The 21,733-nt window shown below is 41.9% G+C and overlaps 1 protein-coding gene across 5 annotated transcripts in view; it reads left to right on the top strand.

The window, feature by feature from the left end:
- The first annotated feature begins 209 nt into the window (after nt 1-209).
- The window catches only part of CUNH21orf91 (chromosome unknown C21orf91 homolog), a 109,429-nt gene continuing 87,905 nt past the window's right edge, over nt 210-21,733 (top strand). For 2 of the 5 annotated variants that reach the window (XR_003093903.1, XM_025203343.1), the window contains exons 1-4: nt 228-286; nt 894-1,024; nt 18,085-18,618; nt 21,117-21,179. Coding sequence is in view for 4 of the 5 variants with exons in the window: in XM_025203343.1 (XP_025059128.1) it covers nt 258-286; nt 894-1,024; nt 18,085-18,618; nt 21,117-21,179 (757 nt within the window). In the remaining variant the exon portion in view is untranslated. Of the gene's footprint in view, nt 291-890; nt 1,025-16,204; nt 16,433-18,084; nt 18,619-21,116; nt 21,180-21,733 lie in introns of those variants that run through there. The other 3 variants (XM_025203340.1, XM_025203341.1, XM_025203342.1) reach the window with 3 other exon arrangements.

Genomic DNA, 21,733 nt, shown 5'->3' with positions numbered 1-21,733 from the left:
GGCGGGGGGCGGCGAAGCCGAGCCCCGGATGACGTCATCATCAAGGCTCGCGGGCTGCGAGGGGCCCAGCGGCCGGGGTGGCGGGGGCGGGAAGTGGTCAGGCAAGGGGTAACAAGCCAGAAGTGGTGCTGCAGAAAGTGGGCTGGGGGTTAGAGTGGAGGGGAGGGCTAGGATTCAGAGAGACCTCAACAAATTGGAGGATTGGGCCAAAAGGAATCTCAGGAGGTTCAATAGAAGTGCAAAGTCCTGCACTAAGGATGGAAGAATCCCATACTGGGCTGCACTGGTAGGTGTGTTCCTTGTAGGTCAGGGGGAGTGATTTTTCCCCTCTATTCAGTGCTGGTGAGGCCACATCTGGAGTACTCGGTTCATTTTTGCCACCTCCTCCCCTCCCCTCCCCAGCAACAGAAAGGATGTGGACAAATTGGAAAGAGTTAAGCAGAGGGCAACAAAAATGATGAGGGGGCTGGTGACATGACTTTTGAGGAGAGTCTGAGGGAACTGGGCTTATTTAGTTTGGAGAAGAGAAGACTGAGAGGGCATTTAATACCAGCCTTCAACTACCTGAAGGGAGGTTCAAAAGAGGATGGAGCTAGACTGTTCTCAATGGGGGAAGACATCAGAACAAGAAGCAATGGTCTCAAGTTGCAGCAAGGGAGGCTTAGGTTAGATATTAGGGAAAAAAATTCCCTCTAGGAGGGTAGTAAAACACTAGAACAGGTTACCCACGGAGGTGGTGGCATCTCTATCCTGGGAAATTTTTAAGACCCAGCTAGACAAAGCTGTGGCTAGGATGATCTAGTTGGGGATGCACCTACCTTGAGCGGGGGGTTGGACTAGATGACCTCCTGAGGTCCCTTCCATCCCTGATTTTATTTTCCGATTTCCCCCAGGGCAACTATGAATGAGGAGCAGTTTGTGAACATTGACCTGACGGATGACAATGTGTGCAGCGTGTGCAAGCTGGGCACAGAACAGGAGACGCTCTCATTTTGCCATGTGTGTTTTGAGCTGAACATCGAAGGTAAGGAGCCCATCTGGGCTAGCTCTGCCTGGGGAGCTTTCTGTCAAATGGCACCTTGTGCTGAGCCAAGAAGGAGTCCCATGAGAGCAAGGTCAGAGGGGGAGCTGGTACTTTCTGGGGTGAAGACCAAGATGAGCCCCCTCTCATAGCCCAGGTTAGATCAGTGACTTGATTATATATAGGGTCTGTGTTGTATCTGAGTTGAGAGTAATCTTATGCAGAGTTGAGATTATGGTTGTATCGGATGGTTTGGATAGGGATGATTTTGCTTCAGGGAGGGGGTTGGACTAGATGATGTCTGTAGGTCCCTTTCAGCCCTACTTCTCTGTGTCTATATCGCTATTATCTCGTTCTTCTGTACGCCATAGAAACCCTGGAGCCTTTTTTGCCTATCTAGAGAAGTGGTTCTTAACTAGGGTGCCCCGAATCTCTTTTAAAGATGTTGTGTAGCATTACCACTGCTAGGTGTCCAAACACCTGTGTATCACAAGATAAAGCCAAATATTTCAAATAGGAATTCAAAACGCCAACAATGTTCTGGTTTGTTGTGATCTTTCATTTCTTTTGCAACAGAAGATGGTAGTATTATTTTTTCTGTGGTCAAGGAAGGAGTGGAAGCTAAGAACTGGTATTTTCTCAGAGCTGCCTTGGGTCTAATGCAGTTGAGAACCACTGGTCTATAGTATATAGTTGGCAGCTTTACACTTGTAATGTAAACTATCCATTTCCCAAAGTTTGTAACTGAAAATTAGACAAGTTGTATGAATGTTTTCCTCAGATGCTTATTTAATATACAAAGCAGCTCTAGGGTATTGTTGTTCTTGTTAAATCTACAGAAAAGGGTATATCACTGCATTTTCAGAAGCTTTGCAGGCTAGCATTACCATCCTGAAAACTCTAAAGGAAATTATTTCCAAATGCCAAGAGAAAGAGTTAATTGATTTTGTAGTTTGGTAGTACCTGAAGTTCCCAATCAGAGGATTCTGTGTATTCATTTATTTTAAAGAGCTTCTAAGGCATCTGATCTTCTAGGACAGCACTTTCCTGATGCAGTCAGGTTAAAACTTCAGTTTCAATAGGAATAACATGGACAAACGTTTTCAGGGCAAATACAGTTTTATGCTAGGTGCTCATGTAGTACCAAGACAGTGGAGCCTTGGTTCATGATAAAGCTTCCAGGCACTACTGCTATTGAGATGCATTTAACTAAGCTAAAATGATTACAAAGGGTCTTATAATATAACGTGACTTAATCAACCTCAATTTCAAGATTCCTGTAAAAGTAAAATGCTGCTGGTAAGGGAAGGACTTGGTTTCATTTTGGGAGTCCGTGAACATTAACTCACAAGCATCCAAGTACGAGGTCCTTGGATTGTGTGCTAGAGTTGGAGGGGGTTGTCCTGTTTTGTGTTATGTTGTTTGTCTGTCTTTGGTCTGGGATTTTTTTTTTTCCCTATATACAAGGTAAATGCTGGCTTGAACAAAGAGTAAATTGCAGTGCTCCCTTGCATGTTGCAGATAAGTTTTATTTTAACTCAGCACAAACTTTGTAGCATCATGCTGCTTCAGGATCTAGAACATTACTTAATTTATATTTATTCATTCAGATCTACATGCATAGCTGCAGCAATCTAAATTGACAGGAGACAGCTGAATGTGAAGGTTGTCTACAATGTGGTACATAAACTAGTGTTGCTTTTGATGTTTTGTCAATGGTAACATCCACTGTAACTGATGGTATTAACATAGAGCCTTTTTGGAAGGAGTAGGGAACATCTTTTGAGGTATAATTGTTTCCAGTTTCTTGTGCTGACTTTCAATCAAAAAGAAATACCTAGAATTAGCATCAAACAGTATCATTTAAATTAACAAAAAAAAAAAGAAGATAAATTAGTATTTCTGTTCTGCATTTTGGTAATAATATGCTTATCTGCTTTTCTGATATAGACAAAACTTTCTACTCTATTTGCATCTTTTCATGATGGAATGGACAGTAGTTTTGAATATTAAAGTGTGCTGTCAGGCTATTTTTAAATCTTGTTGTTTTCATGTCTTTAAAATGTCATTAGAAATCTGCAAGCCTCAGGTTTTTTAAAGCTGCCATCCCAGAGAAAAACTTAAAATTCTATCTTGCCAAATACTGGGCTTTTTAGTGGGAGTCAAATACAGCCTTCAGCTACAGATGGTGATTTTTTGCTGCTAGAAGCATTGACACAGATAAAGCAGATGTCATATATGTTTGCTATGTTATGTTGCTTGGGTTGTACTCTAGCAAACTGGACGTATACACCATGGCTATTACTTCAACAAATACTGAAATTTCACGACTGGTGACTTTTAAAGATATTAAAGATTTCGTGAAGGAATCTAAGCACTATAGTCTTAGGGGTTCTTAAAGAAATAGCTATGTAGAGCACTAAGTTCTGCTTCAAGTTGTGTTTCAGTTCCCATTATATGTACCTGTATTAAAAATTATGGACTGGTCACCATAGTCTTAGAGTAGTTCAGTCTGTAATGGATTTCTGCCTTCAGTGTAACTGTATGAAATAAGGAAGTGCTAACACTCTATTTTTAGAGATGGGTAACTGAAGTGAGACATGGTAAATTACATGACTTTCCAAAACATCACCAGAGTTTCTAGCTGAGCCAGGAAGCAAAAGGTGGTTTCCTTAGTCCCAGTCCAATGCCCTGTCCTCAACATCCTTTCTAATTCTTGAAATGATACCAAGATTCAGGAAGAAAAAGACTGCTTAATCTACACACTAATAAAATGTTCTATAAACTTTCTTAGCTTAATTCAGTCTTAATAAAAGTTGTCAATAAGTGTTCTAATATACTCGCTCCTTGTACCAAAAATATAGGGAATTATGACTTGCCTAATACTCTGATTTGAATATTTCCAAAAGCTATGAGAGAGTGCCAAGAAATGTCATGGTTATTATTACTGCTCTTATTTGAACATAACAACTAAGTAACAGTTGTCAAATCTGCATATGGACTTAGTTTTTGTTATATTTGCTGCTGGCAAAGGGGTAAATAATTACCATTTGTTATAAAACCTGTTAGTTTCTGTTCTAGCACTGGAAAGAGAGAATGCATATGAAAGTTATGGTGATTTTTGTTTTGGCTAAATGTTTCAGGATAGATAGCTATGCTTATTGTTGTTTCTTAGTATTTTAGCATTCCCTGTGTCCACAGTAGCTTGTGCTGCCTTCACACACAATTTGTTTGCCAAAAGGTATCTTCAACTCCTTCATCTGGCAAAGGTCACAAACTTGTGCTTATGACCTTTAAATTATTTTCTTTTAAATTCTTCCCTTGGGAACATATGATCCTTGTTTTCTAGAGCCAACTATTCCAGATAACTTTATGAGAACAATGACACTTTTCTGGCTTGAGATTTAAGATGGTATGGGAAAATATGTGAAGTTTTAAAATGTATCCTAATTAAATAATACAGAAAATACAGCTAGGTGGCTGTACAAATTGCAGTTGAATTAGTGTTGAGTACTCTTGTGCCTTAGCAGAGCCCCATCTGTATCAGTGTTATTCCAAGCAGCTATAACAGTCTGTTTGTATGGATAAGACTGCATTCTTGAGGAACATGCTTAAGTTGAAGTAAAAACCTTTTCTAACTCTTAGGCTGCGGCTGTCCCAGCCTGTCCAGACTCATCAGGCTTCTTCCTGGGTTGGTGCAAAAGGTTTAGGTGTGTCTGAGGCTGCCTTTGTGTGTTTAAACATTCATTGGAATATTTAAAGTGTGCATAATTATGAGGATATCTGTGAGTGGTTTTACAAGCTCAGCATTGTCAATAAAGAAGAGATGTGTTAGATTCCCTTCATCTGCAAATCTTAATTCTAGAAACATTTCTACATTAACTTCTACTAATATTTTGTCCAACTGGGTGCCTCCGTAGATCTTGCTCGGCATAGAACTAAGGTTTAAAACTGCCACTTTGCTCTTGTAGATCCTTGTTGTGCATTGGTTGGCTTTCATATAAAGTAAGAAGAACATGACAGTTTGGTGAATGTGTGTGTGTAACTTTGGTCCTTTTTATGGATACAGGAATGCATAGACTTGTAGATTGGTTTCCTGTTTCACACATGAGGGGTAGGTTGCATAAATAAGTAAGGAAGTTGCGTGAGGCATGTCAGCATTACCACTTTGAAAGCTGCTGATGATGATGTGTGCATGCCTCAAAGGTCTCTGCTGGCATTCTTCTTCAAAGGTGGATGTTTTGCATATATTATAAAAGTAGTTTGAGTGGGTGCTTTTGTTTTTGTAAATCTGATAGTTTGAGTTGAAGTTCTATTTATCCACTAAAATGATGCTGGGAAAGTCTGTCATTTATCCCTACCAACTTTTTTCCTCCTAGGGAAGACTGCATATCAAGGTTAAAATAATTCAGCTGAAGTTTATTCTGTAGTTTGTCTGAGAATCAGTTGTGATGGCAGTCTTTGTGAGGGCACTGGTTCACTAGCAACTGGAGCAAGTTGTATAGACAACTCAAAAGTTAGGTGATAGCCAGAGTTTATATGTAGGGACTACATAGTATGACATACTTTTAGATAAAAGGGAAAATACAAAAACAGTTTTATAAAGATGAACATAGGTTTCCCAGGATGGAGTGGCCATAACGTTATTAGTGGGAATTGAATAATGACAGGTCTACAAATGCTCAGATTGCACATGTGTACATAACATCAGTGTAATTAGATCAATGGCAGTGTGTGTTTAACATGTCTGTGCTTTGCAACATCACACTTCAAACATCATGTCCCCAGAAACCATCACTGCATTGAACCTATTCCCAAACAAGTATAGGGACCTTTGCATTGGTGCCAGCCTCACAATATTCTGTACAGTTTTTCAAGTAGATTGCAGGATGTTTATATCTGAGGATAGAGACACATAAATAAGCTATTTTAAGTTTACAAGTAAACTTAAAGGCATCTCAACTGCAGTAACTAGCCGCGTGCATAGGATTAGCTACCATGGAGTAGCTGACAAACTTCTAAGTTTCCACCTTAACTTACCTAATGTTCACGTGCCCATACAGTCAGCACCAGTAACTAAACTGGAAGCTAAGAGTCTGATTGCATCTCTCATTTCTTGAAGGTAGTGCATGCATGCTTGCCTTTGTGGAATTTCCTGACCCTTTTTCTGCTTCACAGACTGCTTAGGAAACTATTGTGGTTAATTTTTGAAGACTGGAGCATCTCAGCATTCTGAATACTTTATGTTCATGTTTATAGATTTTGTAGCATGTAAGCAAGTACCTCCTGTCTATCACATGGCAGAGCAAGAGAGTAGATGAGAGAGAAGTGACTGACAGATAAAGATTATTCTGTTGTAAAAAATGATATACTACAACCGCCTTCCTCTCTTCCTTATTCTTTTGTTTGGAGGGCAGACAGAGAAACAGGAAGCTATATCTTAACAAAAGACTGCTACACAGGCGGGTCAAACAAAGTACGATGTTTGAGGCCTCTAATATTTGTGCCAAAATCTGGTTCTTCGTTAAGTAGAATTTGGTACAGAATTAGCCAAGTAGACTTTTCTTTTGTATCAGACTTACCAGAATTGTCTATTTCATGTCAAACCTAACTTAGGATAGACAACCAATAAACGTTAAGTGTTAACATCCCAAGATCCTAGTCATATGCACCCCTACATTGGGTACAAATGAAATCAGTCAATTCTGTGCTCAGTATATTTTTGGCAGCAGAACTCTGATGCTGTAAATGCAGTTGGCTGTCAGTTTTGCTGAGTCCTCTGTGCTCAAATTAGTTGCAAGTAAGCAGTGGGGGTTTATTACTGTTAATCTGGCAGTTCATAGATTGCTTCTTTTCAGTCAAATAAGAGAATTCTGCTGAGTAGTCCACAGGTCTTTGTTTCTGCATACTACAGTTTCATTGTTGCTGGCAGTAGCAGTGAATGTTTCTAGGTTCGCAGCAAGTTTGCTGTTACTCACTGAAAAAAAAACTTTGTACGAAGAGCTTCATATGACTTGATGGCTCTTTCAGCTCTGTTGCCGACACTTTGGACAAAACAAAGTGGAGTATCTCTTCCTTACTGAAGATATTAGCAATCAGTTTTATCCTGACATAAAATTAAACATGTTTGTGTGAAGGAGAAAAGACCTTTAAACTCTGCGCTATTTCTTACCTTCAAATTTTAAATATGAATGGAATTTCTTTAGACTTGTACATTCTGTGCAGTGATGGTTGTCTATTTAGGAAAGAGATAATGTAATCACCTTTAGGGCACGTCCAGATGAGCAGGAGCATGTGTTTCCCTGGGGAAGGCCTGTGCCATGTGTGCACTGGCACACAGCAGGTTATTCCCAGCAGGGTAGGGGAGGCTGGACCCAGCAGGAAGCCTGTATGGCAGCATGGTTCCAGCTGGCCAGACTCTGGTTTTGGATGGTGTATGCAGCAACCACGTGTGCCACCCTTCTTTTTCTGGCATGGGTTTTCTTTGACCCTGGGTTTTCCCAGGGTCAAAAAAAACCCTGCACTGCAAAGTAGCAGTGTGGGGAATGCCTGCATATGCAGTGTGTGGCGCCACAAATGGGTCTGTGGCACCACATACTGCACGTCTGCACTTGTTTGGACACACCTTTAGTCTCTAATTACAAAGGCTATGCCAGTTTTGCAGTACAAAGCTTTTACTTAAACATGGTGCACCCGCCTGGTCTCATATAGGCACTCTGTAGTGACCTTTGAGTTCACACACTATTCCGGCTGCAGGGTGTGTCCCCGGGCCCTGTGCATTGGGTCGCGCTCAGCCCCATGGGAGGCCCTGACACTTTCCTGCCACAACTTGATCTTCTTTTCTTCAGTGGTGGGGTTCCTCCTTGGGGCTTCTCACAGACCGGGTGCTGCCCTTTGCAGGCGTTCTTGGGGCTGCACTTCTCCTATACCCCAACCATGTGCCAGCCCTTGGGACCGCCTGGTGATGGGTTGCCGGCCTGTCCCTTTTTTAATGTTCTTGTCTGCTGTCTTCTCTCCTTGCCAATCCCTCAGTGACCTTTCACCCTGGATGACGACGAGGTCAGAGACTGTCCTCATCTCTGCTCCTGTCTCCCTTTTGAGGCTACTGCTGTGCTGCCTCAGTCCTCTCACTTGACTCGAGGTCACGTGTGGGAACTCTGCCCCCCCCCCCCCCCCCCCCCCCCCGCGGCAAAGTAATAAAAAAAAGAAGAGAAGAAAAGAATAATCGGGGTAGGGGCTTCTGCCCACCCTACTCAAGGGGTTGGCGTCTGTGGTCCACAAGATCCCTCAACATTGTCTCTCCTTGGCCTGGCTGCCCTGTCAAGCTGGGTGTGTAACTCCTGTAATGTGGTTGAGACCCCTTCTGTGGGTCTCCATCCAGCCTCCTTCTGAGCTGCCAACCCTGTGGAGTTGCAGCCTGGGGAGCAGCTTCGCCCTTTGGCATTGCTGCACCTGTCTCCATTTTCCTGCCACCGGCTCTTAAATCTGCCCGGCAGCGATTTTTGCTGATGTCATCTGCCGGTGCTGTTCCCAGCTGGCAACAGCGCTGGTGGCCCTTCTCGGCATGGTTCCGCTTCTACTAGGGACGGTAAGTGTGCCCTCTTTTCAGAGCTTTCCATTTCTTTCTTTGGGCAGGTCAGCCCTGACTCGGGTTCTGCCACAGGAGGCTGCTCTGGTGCCTCCGTTTTTGTCACCCTGGGACACATGGCATCAAAAGTACATCAGGACATTAGGTTTGGTTCTGGGCTGTTGAAAGACCTATTAAACCACATATAGTGGCTGTTTCATATTGCATTAACATCACGAACCATGAAAGGTTATTAAAGTCACAGTGACTACTCCTATCTAAGCATAATGGAAGTAAGCCTTAAAGTCCCTATTGGAGGCCTTTTATAGGATTCTCTAAAAATAACTTTTTCCCTTGTGTGTATGCTGTCTTCTCTTTTTCTTTACTTTCAGATGGCTTTAATAGAGGAGGCATAAGAAGTAATAATCTTGAGGGGAAAAAATAAATGAGCCAAGGACTTAACTTGTAAAAGAAAGGGTAGTTGAATATTGAAGTCTTCAGTGTCTTGCTGTGGTTAACTGCACCAATGACTCTATTTATTTATTTATTTATTTATTTATTTTAACAACTTTTTCCCACTGTTTTCAAAAACCTATTTAATGGTACCCGGTACAGCATAGGATTTTAGTGCAAACTACTTGTTGCTTGCTATTTTTGCATGTATAACCAAGAAAGCAAAACGGTTCAGACTTTAGCCTCAGGGGTTTTATAATTGAAGAATGTGTGGTGATTTCCATCCTTCTCGTGAATACAGAGAGAATCCTTACAAGTCACATTTGTTTGTTCAACTACAGTTTCATTTTTCTGTTTTAAAATAATAATGAAATTGCCGACCTCAAGCAGTTTCTAATGTTCCTCCCCATCTTATTACCAGAATGATAGCAGAAAGCTGATAGCTTTTGTAGTGGAAAAACTGCTGCTGAATCAACTTAGTTTGCCTTATCCTGCATGGACAGACTTAGCATGCTGGGGCTGCAGGGTTGGGCTTATACTAAGTTGTGCAACACTACTTGGAAAAGAATAGCTGCCTGTTCTCCCAACATGACATGTGAGCAAAACATGAAGCATGTGTTTGTATGGAAAACTGTTCAAAAAGCAGTTGTTGCTTCATACCAAAAAAGATGCATTGATCCTAGTCATCTTTGTGAATCTCAGTGATTTTTTTTTTTCTTCATTATGCCCATGCAGTTATTTTAGCATTTGTATTAGATAGGATCTGAAGTGCATAAAAACTTTTATTATGGCCTCTCTGTTATGACTTGTGCTGCTTAATGAACCAAAAAATTACTTTTCCTACCACTGGTGGCATTTGCATTTCATGTTCAGCATTCAGGACAAATGTTGTATCTGATCCAGACTACAGCATCTATTTAAATTACGTTGGGTGCGTTTACACATGTATTAATGTGCTTTTCCTAATGCACATGAAATTTATGAGGTACTAAATAAATGCACATTAGGCAGTAGCGCCCCCCCCCCCTTTTTGGTGGCATTTAATGCACAGTAGCCTACTGCACATTAGACTATTAGCACTTTTCTTATGCACCGCTTTAGCGTGCAGTAGAATGGACTACTGTGCATTAAAGTGCATGTATTGGCATCCCCATTCTGCCCAAAGTCCTGGCTTGTATCATTGCTAACAGCTGTACTTTCCTTCCCTTAATAAGGGCAGAAAAAATAAAAAAGCCATTGCTTTTTTGTGGCCCTAAGTGCCAGTACCACATTTATGTATGTTCTGAAAGATTTTTTTATTTTTTTTATTGCAGTACAACAATAAACCTAAAAAACATCCTGGGCCAGTGGCTTTGTAATGACTTGGAAGGGAGAGGGACTTAGTTGCTTTTTATTTCAGCAGTACCTCATCTATATCATATGGTTTTTCATTTTCTTATGACTTGATCATTCTCACTTTCCAGTTGGCAGGGGCTGGGAAATGCTGTGGTAGGCTTTTCATGCTTAGTTACAGATGATAGAGTTTGTTATAGCAGGGTTGGCAGCAGGTTTGCTGGCTATTAAGGAAGGAGTGTTCACACTTAGAGAAAGAATTGGACCCCTTAGCTAGATTCTCTTTAGTGGAGATCCTCCAAGGTGGAAGCATGGAGGAGATTCCCAGGGTTGTCACATGTTCTCAGGAAAATGCTGGTATTGGATAGCCTACTAATCCTTGCAGAGTTGGAGACTACCATCTTTAAATTGGATAAGTGAACTAAAACAGTCTTCTATTTCAAGAGCTGCTTTTTTAAGATGTAATAAATATGTGGAGTAGTAGCTGGTTCCAGTTGTTTCAAATGCAGAATGTTATAAATGAGAAGTTCCTATGCTGAATGTACAATGTACTTTGCAGTTTATTGATTTTTATTGTTAAGGATTCGACTGTTAACTCAGTTCACTTTACTTTTAAAATAATGTGATTCTAGAATAAATCTGTTTTGACATTCTTAGCTTTTAAGGTAGCATTTACAGTTCAAAGCTGAGTCATGTGCATAGACTTGACCAGGCTTGTGAAATTAAGTGGCACAATGATGCAGCTTCCGTTAAGTCTGTCATGCCCAAACATGATGGGAAATGTTTTTTATTAAACTTATCCTTTAACAGTGTTTCTATGTAAGTATTAATGAGTGAACAACAAAACAGTTTCCATTTCTATAAGTACAGTTGGACCATATACATATGAATTGGGAAGTTTGTAGTTATAAATTGAATGATAATCTGCCCGCCTTTTCAACACTAACACTTATTTCAAGGCAGCTGAAGCCTCCCAGCTCAGTTCAAGGTATATAGCTTTTTATTTCCCCACTTTTCTTTCCGCTTATCTTAAAGGAAGTTGTATTTAATACCATATTTTGTCAGATATAAGATCTTAAAGGAAGTTGTATTTAATACCATATTGTGTCAGATATAAGACCCTGCCAATAATTAGATTCTATATATGGAAAATTTATTATACTTTTCCAAGTATGGAATCTAATTGTTGGAGGTTTGCCTTTTAATTTGTCCCCTTCCCACTGCTGCAGCAGGGAAAGTAAATCTGGAGGGTTAGGTAGCTCCTTTGCCCTCTGCCCCCCAACCTCCCCAATTTCTTCCCCCTGCAGCCCTTCCCACCCTCTTCTTACTGTCAGACCTTGCTCTCCCTGAGCACATGGAAGTGAGAGGCCAATTTTAGAACACTGATCTTTAAATAAACATACATGTTCACTTTTGTAGTAATGCTATATTTATTGTTTCCTTGTCTTTAGAACAGTATTAGCTCTAAATACTACTAAAGATGAAAACGTTTCAATTGCATAAATCTCTTAGGAAATGAGAGTTGCAATAAACTAGCTAAAATGCCACAATCCAATACTTGCTGTCTTTTTAAAGACTGATCTTGCTGGATACAGTTCAAGTCCTGATCATTTTTATGTGGGTGGTTTGAAACCTGCTTAATTGAAGGCAGGTTGCTGAATTAAAGAGCAATTGCTCAGGTTTTTGTTGTCTTTTTTTAAAGCGGGGGGGCAACTTTTTAGTTTCTGTGCTTCAAATAACCCTGCACCCTCCCTGAGTACCACTTTCATAGAAGTCACAAAGTAGGACTAGATGGGACCTCAGGAGGGCATCTAGTCCAGACCCCTACCTAAGGCAACAAAGATCTTGTGTTTTGATTCCCTTCCCCTGACTGATTTGCTGCTCTGCTTTTTGCTTCTAGCCCTGTGCTCCCTGCCTAATCTGCTACTTGGCTTTCTGCTCCCTGCCCTTTCTGCCTCTGTGCTTCTTTCTCCTTCCCCAGTCTGCTTTGTGGCATGCAGAGGCTGCCTGTGCCACTTGTGGCACCCATGCTGAAGCTTGGCTACCCCTGCTTTAAAGGATGCTGCTTATCTACTCCTTTGGAGTTCACCAGCACACAATGGATTGCAAACATTCTTCTTTACAGGGGCAGGAAGAAGATAGTGGTAAGGAATCTACTCCTGCAAAATACCTGGGTTTTATTTAATAAAATACAAATGTCTGATAATTACAATGGGAAATACCTTTTGTGGAATTTATTGCAATGGGTTGGCTGATGATTTAGTAAATGTGAATAAGGGGGAAAGGCTTTCTTTCATTTGTAAATATAATATAGCCTATCTGCTCAGCTCTTCTTCTGGGAGTACAAGAAGGCAGTGATTTTTTTTTTTCTTCTAACTTTTGTCTCCATCACAGAGAGAGAGAGAGAATTAACTTTTGCTAACTAATTTTTTGTGTGCGCACATGTTTAAGGGTAACATTTTTAGCTATTAAAATTTTCTAAAAGTATAGGTTCTGTCCTTGAAATGTATCACCAATAGAAAGAGAGTGCCTGGAATAAATATGCTTGAATAGTAGTATTGAAGGTACAGTTGTTAGTCTTTCTCTCCACCTTGTTCTAGATGAAACTGAGTCAGGGTCACATGGAGAGGAGGAAGGGGCAAGATAAGTATTTAGGACCCTTTCCCATTCTTACCAAGGGCTTTATTTCAAATGTTGTAGCTGAGACTAGAACTCTGAAGCGGAACAAGCAAAAAGAGCTGCTGTTCATGAGTGCCACTTTTTTAGAAACTATGGGAAAGGGGGAGAAGTATTAGAACAGAGGCAGGCAATTATTTCAGGCAGAGGGCTGCTTACTGAGTTTTGGCAAGCCATCAAGGACCGCATGACCAGCAGCCAGGGGCAGATGAATATTAATTTTCTAAAGTTTTTAGGGGCCCTGTGGGCCGGATAGAATAGCCTGGCAGGCCACATCTGGCCTGCTGGCCATATTTTGCCCACCCCTGTATTACAACCTTGTACTTCCAGCTTATAGGCAAAATAGGAAGGATCAGACCCCTCCAAAGGACTGTATGAAAAGACAGTAGAAAAGAATGGTTTCAGCAGTACCCTAAGCATACAGTGGTATAGTTAACCAGCTTTAATGGGGAGGGGAAGCACCTAATTGGGAGCATGCCACAGCTGTTATAATCTGTTAGGTCTCAATAGCCCTGTAGCAATATGAGTTACCTAAATCACCTTAATTTAGATGCTGGATGAAGCATGGTTAAGTAGGAGCAGTTTACCATATAGATAACCCAATAGAATTATGCAGACCTAACACTTGCGCTGTAGCAGCTTATATCCATATCCTTTTGATAGTAATATGATCCTGCCGTCTGCTTATGCCCCTAAGTAAAAGCCATGAAATTTTTTTTCCTCATTCTAACAGGTGAGATCAGGGTTGTTGAATGTATGGCCTGTGGGCTGGATCTGGCCTGTGAGCTGGATGGAGCAATACAATCTGGGAGGTAGGGCTGCAGAATTCAGGGCTCGTGGGCCTGATGTTTATGGCTGTTGGAAATAGAGGAGCAAGAAGGGGCTATGTAGATACTTGCCCTACTGCCTCTGGACCCTAGCCCCTTTACATCCAGACCTCCTCCCCCTCCTTTGGCCCCACAGATCAGGTCTGGGGCCCAGGGTTAATTTGACATTATTGGTTTAGATAAGTAACCACACCTTTCAATTCTGAATTCACCAAAGTTGGGTAAAAACTAGCACTACATCTAGATAGCAGAAAATCTCTCCCTGCACTTCAGCAGTTCTAATCCAATCAATTACTAAAGAGCGACTAGAAATATGACTTTAAACTGATACTTACGTCCTAAATGTATGAACATTCTTAAATTCAATTCAAACCTCACTTCTCATTTTAGCTTAATAATGATACTTTTGCTTGCTTGTTTGTTTATTTTTTAAAGCAAGTAGATTTTAGGACTTGGTATAGCAGTCATTAATTGGGGAGCATTGCAGTGCAGACCATCATTAGTTAGATTAGTTTAGCCTTGTAGAATTCTGACAGCTGAAGTTCTAATTTAACTTGACTGTATTTCTCATTAATGCTCTCTATCCCTTTATCTGCTGATAATGGGTATTCACATGTTCTTAGTTATAAAAGCAATTTAGACCTGGAAAGTCACAGTGAATACTTGCTGGGATCCAAATCTAATAACAGCTGCTTATTCTGTTGTATTATTTTCAACTGGGGTAAAAAGACCGAACTCTCTTGGATAGCTACCTAACAAGATGAATACAGGCAAAAGAAATTAATCAAGCAAGCTATGTATTGCCATTTTTGTTTTGGATGAAAAGAAATGTGGTCACAAGGATGTGTAAAATAGCCTTGATATGTGGGTGTTTAGTACACCTGTTGAGTGGATTGCAGAGAGTATGTGCCCTTCTCTTCCTTCCCCATCTCTCCCTTCCCAAAAAAGAGCGCATGCCAAGATATCCATTATTAGATAAGGTTAAGCCCTTCAGGGTTTTAGTCCTGTTGTAAGTGGGCATTATGAGCTTCTAGTTCTTGTTGCTGAAGTCAGTAGTTCAGAACAAGGATCTAAAATCTGTTGTAGGTGAAAAAGAAAGAATGAATAAATGTTCTACCCACTGCACTTGCCCCTAGTTTGGTATTATTCAGTAACTGGACCCGTTTGAAAATGGTCACACAGTTCAGTCAAATGTTGCTTCTTTAGAAATGCCAGTATATGGCCGCCAAAGTAAGTGGGGGGATTTGAATAACGGTCACAAGTTATATCTTTTGAATTAATTTAGGGCAATGGGGTCCAACCTTTTTGGCAAGCATGCCATAAATTAGTCCTGTGCCCTCCTTGAGTGCTGTGCCAATTCCCTTCCTCTGCGCAGTCTGCTTTTCTGCTTCCTGCCCTGCCAGTGTGCTGTTTCTCAACCTCCCCCTTCTGTTGTCCCACATCAGAAGCTGCCTGTGGTACGTTGGCCAGCCCTGAAGTATGGGATCCCCCTGCCATTAGACACTGTTTAATAAAACCACTTTCCATACTTTGACTTTAAATTTGCCTACATAAGACAAATATAGGCAGAAAACAAGAAATTTCCTCTTGTAGATATTTCTTTCAGCTTTGGGTGGGGGAGGGTGGTAAAGGTAATGTAGGCCCTTTTTTGTTACCAGCTCAGCTTGCCAAGGCTTTCTCTACTTGTGACCTTGTTTTCTTCCAACTTCACTGGTCCTTCAGTTCTGATGTGGATCTGGATTCTTTCCCTCTTTGCATATCTTGTTCTGAATGAAACTTATTTTACTTAATTGTTACAACAGAAGGCTGCCTGGATCAAGGTCACATGGTAAATACTGTGCAGACATTAAGAGTCCCTGCCTCTTGGTGCTTACAATCTGAGGACAAAGTATTCGGACTTTGGAGAACAAATATTTGACTCCTAAATAAATACCCTGATTTTTTTTTCAAAGATTCCTAAGCTGGGTATAGGAAGTAAACTGCTGAATAAGATGTTAACTTTTCACCCTTCCCCTCCCCAGTAACATGTATCTGCTTAATACAGGGAGCGACAAGAATCTGGTGGAAAATAGTTAATCCTTTGTATGCTGTTGTCTTGAGATTTGTACTCGGAGTCATCATGTGATTGAGCTTGTTTCTGCTGATCTTACTGTGGGGTAGCCATCCTCTTAAGTTAAAGTTATATGTGATTTGTCCCTCCAGACTGCCAGACTTTTTGTTTTCTTTGAATACCCTTTCTTTTCTGGGTATTCTTGGCTTTTATAGTATGAACGATACATAAAAGGCAGTAATTCCTTTGTTAATCACTGTCTCTTGTATCCATCTCAGAAAATAATGGAGGGGTGAACAGCTCAGCCAAGTGAAGTTTGAGGCTTTTTAAGATGAAGTCTCACAGGCTGCTACAAAAAGACTGTTATCCTGCCCCACAAGTCCTCTGGCTGGCATCAGCCTTCCTGCTTACCTGGAGCAGATAGCTTGGGCCAAGGCTAGCCTGCCTAGTTTGCGAGGGGGAATTTGCAGGGGGAAGTGCAAAGCATCCTGGGATGCTGACGAACTGTGAGTTAACTTGAATCTGGAGGGGATCTGGGACAGAAGTTCAATAAAGCAATTTAACCTAAATCAGTTAAATCTGACACTGCATTGACCCAGGTTTATCTCAAACTGGTTTCAGCCATTTTGAAAGAGGTTTATATGCACTGATCTAACATTGTGTTACAGATGTGTGCCAGTTTCCGATTACTTTATACCAGTTTATGTGTAATTTCTGTCCCTCGCCATTGTATTTATCAGAACCCTTTTGGGGTAGTGTTTCTCACAAAGCTTCTTGCTGTGGCAGCCGGGGCTGCTGTCTGCAGTGAAGCAGTTAATGTTGCCACCATGATTTAAGCATTCATGGCCACCAGCTAAGTTGAGTTGAATTCCCTGTTCTGCACTACAGAAATAACTTGTAAACCTAAAGAATCTGTTGTCTATAAGAAGTGTCTTCAAACTATATGTCGATTAAAGAAAATCATGGACATGAATAGACACAGGTGATATATTGGGTATAATATATCAGCCCTTCCTTGTACAGGATTGATGTGCAAAATAGTTTATACACAAACACTTAAATGGAACCAAGAGCAGAGCTTCCAACTTAGAGCAATGCTAAAATATTTCATTTTCAATTTTCATTTCAGTGTATTTATTGGTTGTGTGAAAATAAAACCTCTTATATGAGGGGGTAAAAAGCACCCTGTTCAAATTCGCAGACGACACGAAAATGGGGGAAGTGGGCACGCTAGAAGGGAGGAATAGGCTGCAATGGGACCTAGACAGGTTACAGGGGTGGGCGGAAGAGAACAGGATGGGTTTCAACACTGACAAGTGCAGGGTGCTGCACCTGGGGAGGAAGAACCAGCAGCATACCTAGAGGCTTCTTGTCAGTGCAGAGGCAGAAAAGGATCTTGGAATCATTATTGATGCCAAAAAGAACATGGTCCGACAGTGTGGGAATGTGGTCAGGAAGGCGAACCACACCGTGTCATGCATCCTGCATATCAAGCAGGTCCAAGGAGGTGATCTTCCCCCTCTACGCGGCACTGGTCAGGCCACAGTTGGAGTACTGCGTCCAGTTCTGAGCGCCGCACTTCAGGGGGGATGTGGACAACATGGAGAGGGTCCAGAGGAGGGCCACTCGCATGATCAGGGGGCAGCAGGGCAGGCATTATGAGGAGAGGCTATGGGACCTGAGCCTGTTCAGCCTCCACAAGAGGAGGCTGAGGGGGGATCTAGTGGCCGTTTACAAACTAGTCAGAGGGGACCAGCAGGCATTGGGAGAGCCCCTGTTCCCCCGAGCACTCCCAGGAGTGACTAGAAATAATGGTCACAAGCTGGCAGAGGGTCAGACTAGGTATCAGGAGGTGCTATTTCAGAGTCAGGGCGGCTAGGATCTGGAACCAACTTCCAAGCAAAGTGGTGCTGGCTTCTACCCTGGGGGTCTTTAAGAGGAGACTAGATGAATACCTTGCTGGGGTCGTTTGACCCCAGTACTCTTTCCTGCCATGGCAGGGGGTCGGACTTGATGATCTGCTCAGGTCCCTTCAGACCCTACAAACTGTGAAACTGAAACTATACAAGCACTTCTGAGCTTCTGTACAGCTAAAGGTATTATAGAAAGTTCATTTACATATTCAGTAACAGAATATCTGTCACTTTTGTCTTGACAGGTGTACCAAAGTCTAATCTCCTACATACAAGATCATTAAGGGGGCACAGAGACTGCTTTGAGAAATTCCACTTAATAGCAAACCAGGATTGCCCACGATCAAAACTTTCCAAAAGTACCTATGCAGAAGTAAAAAACATCTTGAGCAAAAAAATTAACCGGATTATACAGTATGCACAAAACAAGGATTTGGACTCTGATTCTGAAAGCTCAAAAACATCCCAGCACCAGCTTTTTAACTTCAGACATCAGACAGACAGAAAACTGCTCCCACAGTTTGATTCCCCAGTACCCAGGTACTCTGCAAAATGTATAGATGGAAATTCTGGGAGCATTTCAAACTGTTCACAGAGTATTTTTGAACCAAAAGAATCCACTGATTTCAGACTCGATATGTTGCAAAAAACTGGTGCTACATTTCACTGCAGTAGTGTTTTGTGGGCTAGTCGCAGCCAAGCACAGAAGACAGAAAATGCTGAAAGTGATTTGGATACCAGTGTTCAAAGAAGATGTCCCCATTATAGCAGGGAAGAACGTAAGTAGAGGGGAAATGAGCTAGTGCTGTTTAGCTTCTTGCTATGTTCTGCGTAGTTTCTTCAGTCTCTTGACCAGTTCAGAGAGCTTGCCTGTTGCTAGTGAACATAAATCAGTGCATGGTAGGAAAAGATGATTATTGTGAAGCTAGGAAAACTAGTTTTCAGGAGGCTATACTACCAAGTGAATCACTGTGGATTGTATATTTTTGTTTGTGAACCCAATTTAACCTACCATGCGTCTTATACTAAAAGAGAGCTCTTGGCTGAAATTATTAGAGGTACATCGATGCATCGGTCTGATATCGGATCGGCATCAATATAAAGAAAATTGTCTATATCAGATATTGGCCTGATGGGGCCAATAATTTGACTGATAAATGCCCATGCTGCGCACAGCCACAGAGTACCATGGAGCAGAGCCAGCAGAGTGGAAAGCTGCCTCCAGCTGGTAAATTGGAAGCAGTGGAGGAGGTAGGGAAGGGGTGTGGAGGGGCAGATCACTGCCTCCTGTGGTGAGGGAGGGGGCAGGTGCTGCCCAGTGGGGGGGTGCCCCTGGATTTGCACAGGGTGGGTGACAGCTGCGGGGTGGAGCTAGAGATGGTGCTGTGCGGCCCTTCTTGCTAGGGGCTGGGCTCCGAGCAGGCTTCGGTGGTGCTGGGAGGAGGCTGCAGCCCCTTTTCCCTGTGCTTCGGTGGAGGTGGGGCATTTAGCTGGAGCTGCGCCAGGCAGCAGTGTTGGTCTAGAAGTGGAGCTGCAATACAACCTAGGGTGGCTGCAGCCCCCTCCCAGTGCCACCGGAGTGTGCTCTGAGCCGAGCCCCTGGCAAAAAGCCCCATGCAGCGCTGGCTCTGGCTCCACCCCACAGCTGCAGCCTGCCCTGCTCCACACAGATCCAGGGGTACATGCTCCCTGCCCCCACCCTCCCAGGGTGCAAGCAGCTGCCTGCCCCCTCCCCTCCCTCACCATAGGGGGCATTGATCTGCTCTGCCATGCCCCTTCCCTTCCCCTTCCTCTTCCACCATACTGGACTTACCACCTGATGGCAGTTGTATCAGATCAATATTGGTTGATATGCCTCCTTAAATATCAGCATCAGCCCCCAAAATCTCTATTGGTGCACCCTTAGAAATTACCCTTTTAATGTTATTTGCCAGGGATGGGTAATCCTGCCAGTATGTTACTTCCAACAGCAATCTTATTGTCTCCTACTGACATCCCTGAGATGCATTTTAGAAGCCAAACTCTTTGGTTTAATGATTAGGGAGGCTAGTGAACTTTGCAGGGAATCAAAATGTGAAAAGTAACATTTAACTTTAAAGATGCCTAGAATGTGGAAAATATTGTTTAAGGTGTTTACCTGCCAGTAATATAGGTTATGTAGGCCTTATATGCTAACATAACTCTCAAATGTTTTTGCTCGTAGCATTTCTTGATGGGGAAGTAGGAAAAAATACACTAGTTTTCATTCCCGTAAGAATTTGTGCACTTCTCCTTTCCTGTATTAAGTTCTTGAAGGTTAAAACAATGCCAGTGGGATGCCTTTGTAAATAAGAGAAGTATACTTTGTAGATATACAAATGAGCAGTGCAGCTGACAGACAAGTGATTGTTTCTGTGCTGCAGTCTTTGCTAGATGCAGTTTCTACTGTGTCCCGAGTCACGGAATTTAGAATTTGCATTCCCTTAATCACAGGTGAATCTGTTTGATTGTGACTATTAAAGCAGAAAAAGCATGGCTTTAGGGGATGGAAAAAATAACACACAATGAGGTAATTAAAAGCTGTATATGCACACTTGCCCAGACTAGTGTCAGTTCAGATGCTGCTTTTGAAAGCTTCAACTATGAGGAGAAACTGAGGGACCTAGATCTCTTCAGCCTTTGCAAGAGAAGGCTGAGAGGTGATCTTGTGGCTGCCTACAACTTCATCAGGGGTGGGCAGCAGGGAATAGGAGATGCTCTATTTACTAGGACAACCCTGGAGTAACTAGGAACATTAGCCACAAATTGACGGAGAGCAGCTTTAGGTTGGACATCAGAAATAACTTTTTCACAGTAAGGGTTGCCAGAATCTGGAACGGGCTTCCAAGGGAAGTGGTGCTGTCCCTTACCTTGGGGGTCTTCAAGAGGAGACTGGACAAGCACCTAGCTGGGGTCATCTGACCTCAGTGCTCTTTCCTGCCCAGGGCAGGGGGTTGGACTTGATGACCTACCGAGGTCCCTTCTGACCCTAACATCTATGAATCTATGAACTTTTAACACTTAACACAGGGTTTTGTGTGAAATGGGTATGTAAATTAATGCAACAGTTACAGTTGAGTTAGAAGAGTGAATCTTCAGACATTGACAAATTACGGCTAAGCAGTGTTGTTCTTGACTTACCTGAACAGCTGTATTTAGGGTACAAATAAATAATTTTGAGGGACTGACAATCTGCTTACTAATGCTTGTGTTTAATATTTGGCTTCTCTGGTAATGATAATGGGGTTTTTTGTTACAGTGAGTACAGTGACTCTTGGAGAGTTAGAGCAACTAAATAAAAAGCTTCTCAAGCAAGTACAGGGTAAGAACTTTTAAATTGCCTTATGGTTTTGCAAAAAAATATCATTTGAAAGAAAACTGTGATGGCTATGATGGTTTTAAATTTTGATCCAAAATCCACATGAACCTAAATACCAGATCAAAGAAGTAAAAAATACTTAACTACACTTTGATATAATACATGCTCTTATCATGAAATTACTTCCATTCTTGAAGAAATTCCTTTCATTTTCACTTGTGTGTGTGTAAATTAGTTTAATTTAATATTTGAACTTTCCAAATCTATATAGTTTGGCTTGCTTAAGTGTAAAGTCTGCTAGGGTCCTTAGTTTTGGCATATGAATTCATGGGCTCTGCTATTGAAACTTTAGACCTGTCCCTTTTAAATATTTTTGAGACTTTCAATTAACAATATGACTAGTTAGATTAACCTGCTAATCTTCTTACAGATGTTTTTGAGGAGCTGACACGCCAAGTTCAAGAAAAGGACTCCTTAGCCTCCCAACTTAACGTCCGTCACATTGCTATAGAGCAGCTGCTTAAGAACTGTTCTAAATTGCCATGTTTACAAGTGGG

This window comes from Alligator sinensis, unplaced genomic scaffold (genome assembly GCF_000455745.1).
Source record: "Alligator sinensis unplaced genomic scaffold, ASM45574v1 scaffold486_1, whole genome shotgun sequence".
Taxonomy (NCBI): domain Eukaryota; kingdom Metazoa; phylum Chordata; order Crocodylia; family Alligatoridae; genus Alligator; species Alligator sinensis.
The sequence above is the reverse complement of the archived record's forward strand: the minus strand, read 5'-3'. Positions and strand labels throughout refer to the sequence as shown.